Consider the following 7,351-nt stretch of genomic DNA (forward strand, 5'->3'; position numbering starts at 1 on the left):
AGGAAGAATCCTGCTCGATGACGGAAATGACTTTACGGACTTCGATGGGCAGGCTTTGTTGCCAAAGTTCTTTCAAAACCGCATCGTTGACCGGATGCTTACCTTGCAGGTGCATCATGTGGCGGAGATGTTGTGACGGTGTTTTATCGCCGACGTCAACACCGGAGAGAAGCTTCCGTAGATTCTGCTCATCGCTGGAAGCGGTACGAGAAATGATAGCTGCTTTGAGAGCATCGTACGGATCGGTGGACGGTCGGGTGTATATTAAATCAGAGACTTCTCGGGCAACGAAGTCTGGTAAGCATCCTACCACATAATTGTATCTGCTACTCTGCGAGGTAATGCGACGGGATTCGAAAATGGCCTCAAGTTGGGCGAACCATAGCCTCGGATCACGTGCACCGAATTCAGGTAACTTAATGTAAACCACGTTGTCTATTTCGGGTGTCTGTGTCTGTTCAGAAGCCATGCTGACGTGGAAAATAAATACAATAAAGCACGGGAGTACTGCAGAGAAGAAAAAAAACTAAGGAATGATTCGGGCTCACCAATTATGTAGCGGACTAGGACCTAACCAGCGTGTTCGGATAACTTAACAAGCAAAAGTAACCAATGCAAAATCACAAAAATCACAATAGGAAAGGAATGAGTAGTCAAATGGGGACTCACGAATGCGTAGGTTCAGTAGTCCACTACACCGATCCGAATGCAGTAACTGGCTGTGAGAGGAAAATATTCACTCGTCGAGATTTCCTGCAGATGGTGTGATGTGAGTGATATATTCCACGGTAGGAAAATTATTCACGGCTAAAAAAATGTCACAGGGATTTATTGTGACGTTTAACAGTCAAACACAGAGTGTGACAACGGATTACAGACACTACAAGCCGTACGGCGGGTGCAACGTTGCACCCGCCCATCAATTACTGAATCACTGAGTTGATAGTCTGAATTGGAAGCCTTCATCTTGCCGGATTTCGAGTTCGCTTTTTCAGTCGAAGGTTTGTGTCCATGTAATAAATAGCTAAGCATTGGAAATATGCAGATTTATATTGGCCGTTGGAAGTTCTTCATTCTATCTTCAGTGGTAATCAGGTTGTTAGGATAGGACCTGAGAATTCGTAACATGCTGAGAGACCAGCCAACACGAACAGAGAAGCCTAACACACCAGATCTCGGGGTGAGTTATTGTGCAGGCACGAAGTGGCGAGAGCAATAATCGAAATACCCTGTAGACTAGCATGTGGCACCTAATAACGAAAGAAAACAAGATGCTTCAGTATGAACAATATCGCATAAAGACCGATACCAAACACGGACTTTAGGCAAGTCAATGACCTGGGAAAGTAAGCTAACGGGAAGCGAACAATATAAATTTATTTGTAAAGATAAAACCGATTCTTGCTGACTAACCACTAAGTGTTCTACTGCCGATTCCTCCTTGTTGGTCTCTAGCCTAGTAGTTGAACACGTAGCCGCCAGACTGCAAGCGACTGATCAGGAGTGACTAGTTCGCTCTTAGACCGATATGGTGCCACTCACCATTCAGTCAGTAATTCACGTCACTTGGACACGTGCAGACTGGTTCTTCGGATGTGGCTCAAGACAGGTTGTCATAGCATCGTAAATCGGGTCCAAACGCACCCTTCTTTATTCAAGGGCGTATCGATCTAAGAATGTATGTCTTCCGGTTCAGCCTTGACTGCGTAGTAGTGGGTAGGCATCATCCTGGTGGCTAGCCTTCTTATACAGTTGCTTGGCTTGACGTGTTTCTACTGCGTCTCAATGAAGACCGAAATAAAATTCCATGCAGTATCACCAGTCAAGTAAATCAAGCTACGACTTCGAGTCAGGATTGTATATCCACCTATCCAAACCCAGTAATATTGTACCACCACCTAAAATGACACCGAAAGTCCACCAGAAATGTATCTTGGCTGTTGAAGACGCCAACGTAAGCAATCTGATATTCCTTCTGCTTTAATGTGAGGTGAGGTTGGCCATCCGCCGGATATAACTAGGCGGACGTTGGAACTAAACGGAATGTGCCGGAAAAGGAGCCGTTCACCGCAACTTCGATCATTGGCTTACACCAGACGTAGTAGACTAACTAAACAAACTGTCACAACAGACTACGGATTAACTTGAAATTTATCTTATAGGATGCCATTTTAACCATAGTGGTGAATAAGCTCCGTTAATTTCCTAGGAGGAGTATCCTTTTTTTTAGAAAATCAGCCGTCCACGCTAGCAGAATCGGGCTACTTAGAAAACTGGAACAAGTTTGCTCCACGACCCGCTTCGACATGATATTCAAACCTCACCAACTAAGTTACATCTAGCCTTGCGTGAATGTGGAGTAAGACTGGTCTATTTCTGAGTTATCGGTTATCATCAGTGTGAATCTGTACCTAAACCTGTAGCACTTGTAACTTGCGTTTTTCCTGCTCAGTATCATCTTCCCTTTCCCTATCAATGTCAGTCACATCATTGTACAAGTTTGTTTTACTGATATACAACCGCAACCGTCTGCTTCTTGGGTCTAACGTGACTTTGAGACTTTTTCTGAGTGACTGTTGTCGTGACTGCCGATTGGTTGTAATTGGCTGCTACTAATTCTAAACGTGAACAAACATTTTAGATATAAGCGTTTGACTAATCTATTAAATATTTTTTTTACTGTTTTCTATTTTCCTTGGTAACTCAGAACTCCCATATCTCTTACGCATATACTTAGTCTAGTGACATTTTTCAACCATGTCTAAGAAGACGAACTCAACACTGAGTTGGTTGAAAGCACCGTAAAACTGCCAACCTTTGGAGTCAATAAGGGCGTAAATACAGTCGTTCAGCAAGAAGTCAGCAGGTCGCGCCGGAAAATTGTGTATTCGTAACATTAAAACAAACGTCATGATACAATGTGAACGACAGTTACAAAGTGTGCTTCACGTTCAGGAAGAATGGTAAATGTGACAACGGATTACAGACACTACAAGCCGTACGGCGGGTGCAACGTTGCACCCGCCCATCAATTACTGAATCACTGAGTTGATAGTCTGAATTGGAAGCCTTCATCTTGCCGGATTTCGAGTTCGCTTTTTCAGTCGAAGGTTTGTGTCCATGTAATAAATAGCTAAGCATTGGAAATATGCAGATTTATATTGGCCGTTGGAAGTTCTTCATTCTATCTTCAGTGGTAATCAGGTTGTTAGGATAGGACCTGAGAATTCGTAACATGCTGAGAGACCAGCCAACACGAACAGAGAAGCCTAACACACCAGATCTCGGGGTGAGTTATTGTGCAGGCACGAAGTGGCGAGAGCAATAATCGAAATACCCTGTAGACTAGCATGTGGCACCTAATAACGAAAGAAAACAAGATGCTTCAGTATGAACAATATCGCATAAAGACCGATACCAAACACGGACTTTAGGCAAGTCAATGACCTGGGAAAGTAAGCTAACGGGAAGCGAACAATATAAATTTATTTGTAAAGATAAAACCGATTCTTGCTGAATAAATACTAAGTGTTCTACTGCCGATTCCTCCTTGTTGGTCTCTAGCCTAGTAGTTGAACACGTAGCCGCCAGACTGCAAGCGACTGATCAGGAGTGACTAGTTCGCTCTTAGACCGATATGGTGCCACTCACCATTCAGTCAGTAATTCACGTCACTTGGACACGTGCAGACTGGTTCTTCGGATGTGGCTCAAGACAGGTTGTCATAGCATCGTAAATCGGGTCCAAACGCACCCTTCTTTATTCAAGGGCGTATCGATCTAAGAATGTATGTCTTCCGGTTCAGCCTTGACTGCGTAGTAGTGAGTAGGCATCATCCTGGTGGCTAGCCTTCTTATACAGTTGCTTGGCTTGACGTGTTTCTACTGCGTCTCAATGAAGACCGAAATAAAATTCCATGCAGTATCACCAGTCAAGTAAATCAAGCTACGACTTCGAGTCAGGATTGTATATCCACCTATCCAAACCCAGTAATATTGTACCACCACCTAAAATGACACCGAAAGTCCACCAGAAATGTATCTTGGCTGTTGAAGACGCCAACGTAAGCAATCTGATATTCCTTCTGCTTTAATGTGAGGTGAGGTTGGCCATCCGCCGGATATAACTAGGCGGACGTTGGAACTAAACGGAATGTGCCGGAAAAGGAGCCGTTCACCGCAACTTCGATCATTGGCTTACACCAGACGTAGTAGACTAACTAAACAAACTGTCACAACAGACTACGGATTAACTTGAAATTTATCTTATAGGATGCCATTTTAACCATAGTGGTGAATAAGCTCCGTTAATTTCCTAGGAGGAGTATCCTTTTTTTTAGAAAATCAGCCGTCCACGCTAGCAGAATCGGGCTACTTAGAAAACTGGAACAAGTTTGCTCCACGACCCGCTTCGACATGATATTCAAACCTCACCAACTAAGTTACATCTAGCCTTGCGTGAATGTGGAGTAAGACTGGTCTATTTCTGAGTTATCGGTTATCATCAGTGTGAATCTGTACCTAAACCTGTAGCACTTGTAACTTGCGTTTTTCCTGCTCAGTATCATCTTCCCTTTCCCTATCAATGTCAGTCACATCATTGTACAAGTTTGTTTTACTGATATACAACCGCAACCGTCTGCTTCTTGGGTCTAACGTGACTTTGAGACTTTTTCTGAGTGACTGTTGTCGTGACTGCCGATTGGTTGTAATTGGCTGCTACTAATTCTAAACGTGAACAAACATTTTAGATATAAGCGTTTGACTAATCTATTAAATATTTTTTTTACTGTTTTCTATTTTCCTTGGTAACTCAGAACTCCCATATCTCTTACGCATATACTTAGTCTAGTACCATTTTTCAACCATGTCTAAGAAGACGAACTCAACACTGAGTTGGTTGAAAGCACCGTAAAACTGCCAACCTTTGGAGTCAATAACCCCAGAGTATGGTCTATTCACCTGGAATATTACTTCCATTTCCACCGAATTACCTCACAGCAGACCATATTTTCTTACGTGGTTTCTCAGCTGCCGACTCAGGTTGCCGCAGAGGTTATTGACCTGATTGATCCCATGCCAACATCAAATCCCTACAACACACTGAATGCAGCAATTGTTAAACGGACATCCACCTCGGATGAAGCGAATCTGCGAAAATTGCTTCCAGGGGTCGGACTGGGCGATTGCACACCGATCGCACATGCAAAGCCTTTCCTGTGGCAGGTCGTTTGGCGACAAAATTTTAAAGCAGTTGTGGTTACAGTGTCTTCCCTTAAGAACTCGCCGAATTTTGGCTACCCAATCCGATATCCCGCTGTCGTCACTCGCTGAGACGACGGATAGAATTCACGAATGCCTCGCTGACCGTTTGATAGCCTCAACCTCACAACACATTCAGCGTAACGATAACCCTGTTATAACACGGTTCGATAGAATGCAGACGCAAATCGATCAACTGGCGGCCACTGTCAACAGGGTAGTCACCACAGTAGATCGGACTAACACGTCACGCAAGTCCCGATCGGTTTCACGTCAACCGACCTCTCGGAATCTAATTCGATTCTGCTGTTAACACGGAAAATTCACAGACAAGACTACGTCGCACACATCCATGCGTCTACGTCTCCCCTGACCAGGGAAACTCACTGGTCAGTCAGTGGTGGTGACAGCTGCCACCGGCCGGTCACCTAGTCGCCTCTATTACGTAATGAATAGAACCCCCGGAATGCGGTTCTTCGTCGGTGCATAACTCAGCGTTATTCCTGCCGGAAACTCGAAACGCTACACTTCTAACCCGCTAACGACATTACAGGTGGCTAACGGCACGCGTATAGCTACCTTTGGTCATAAGTCACTGACGCTTGACCTGGGTCTTCGCCGCTCATTCCCCTGGATCTTCACTGTCGTTGACGTGCACGTCCCAATCATTGGTGCAGATTTCCTGACAAACTCCTCACTGACCGTCGATTTCAAGTGGCAAAATCTTCTAGATTCCTTAACGTCGCTTTCTGTTCCATCAGTCCAGGTCGACGCTTCGACATCCCCACTCAGTATTCGCGTCGCCCGTATTTCAAACATTCCGGTTTTCAACGATTTAGTCGAAAAGTTTCCAAGTTTGCTTAAGCCGTCCTATTCGGTCTCGAGTGCGCCACATGCAGTCGAGCACCACATAACAACCTGGTGCTTCAGTTCACTATCGCCCTCGACGACTACACCCTGAGAAGCTGCGTATCGCCAAAGCGGAGTTTGACCACATGCTGCAACTCGAAATCATTTGGCCTTCAAATTCATGTTGGGCTTCTCCTCTACGTTTGGTCCCCAAGAAATCCACTGGTGACTGGTGACCGTGCGGTGATTGCCAAGCACTCAGTTGTCGTACAGTACCTGACCGCTACCCAATACCGCATATCCACGACTTTTCACTGTAATTACAGGGCAGAACTGGTCTCCTCAAAATCGACTGTGCCCGAGCGTATTACCATATACCGATTGCCCCCGACGACATTCCCAAAACAGTGATTACTACACCCTTTGGTTTAGCTGAATTCACACGCATGCCCTTTGGTCTTCGGAATGCCGCTCAAACATTCCAACGCCTCATAGATCAGGGGAATTAGGACAGTGGCTGACTTTAGTCAAACTAGGGTACAAGGATTGCAAAAAGTATTTTGGGTTTGCAGACGAGTATAACGTAAAGTGCTCTTAAATGCGGTACCAATGTTTATATATTCTATTTGCAACCTTGATTTTCGAGAATAGAAAGTAAACAAAGCTAAACTAGTTTCAGACGGGTTTGGTAAACAATCGGTGGATTTATTGCTGGGCAACGTTTCGCTTTTGACGCAAAAGATTCGTCAGGCCAAGTGAGTAAGTAAGTAGGTTGACTGGGTTTTAAGGCAGTCAGGGAACCAATCCGTGAGATTCCTTATGACCAGTGACGTGATCAGTGCTGGGTGTTCAGTCTGATGTCCCTGTTTGTTGATTAGTGCGATGACTAAGCTTTACGATAGATCGGTTAGGGGGGGTTGGTCTTTATCATGAACCCGGATTTTTTCGTCCCTGCTTCTTCAGTCTAGGACACCTTAATGGAAAATTCCTCTTGGGGTCGTTCACAGATTTCGTTCACCTGTGTTCGTCCAAGGGTGCTGGGACAACTAGTTTGGGGATGGGGTGGGTTGGTTAATTGGATCTAACGCTACTTGGATTTTGTCCTTTTAGACCCAGGCGATTTCGCGGTTAACTGCACACCGCCTCGTGTCATCTCGGCTGATCTAAGACCGCTCTCCACACGTTTGCAAGTTCTACCCCCTCTATTCTATTCACACTGGGATGCTTGGCGATTTCCACCG

General features: G+C 44.9%; 1 protein-coding gene across 1 annotated transcript in view; it reads left to right on the plus strand.

Annotated features, from left to right (window-relative positions):
* Positions 1-341: 341 nt before the first annotated feature.
* The window catches only part of T265_07065 (hypothetical protein), a gene marked incomplete at both ends in the record, with an annotated part of 18,492 nt that continues 11,482 nt past the window's right edge, over positions 342-7,351 (plus strand). Inside the window, one exon of the mRNA XM_009172494.1 lies at positions 342-411. Coding sequence (XP_009170758.1) covers positions 342-411 — 70 coding nt within the window. The remainder of the gene's footprint in view (positions 412-7,351) is intronic.

Source organism: Opisthorchis viverrini (assembly GCF_000715545.1).
Source record: "Opisthorchis viverrini unplaced genomic scaffold opera_v5_157, whole genome shotgun sequence".
Lineage (NCBI taxonomy): Eukaryota > Metazoa > Platyhelminthes > Trematoda > Opisthorchiida > Opisthorchiidae > Opisthorchis > Opisthorchis viverrini.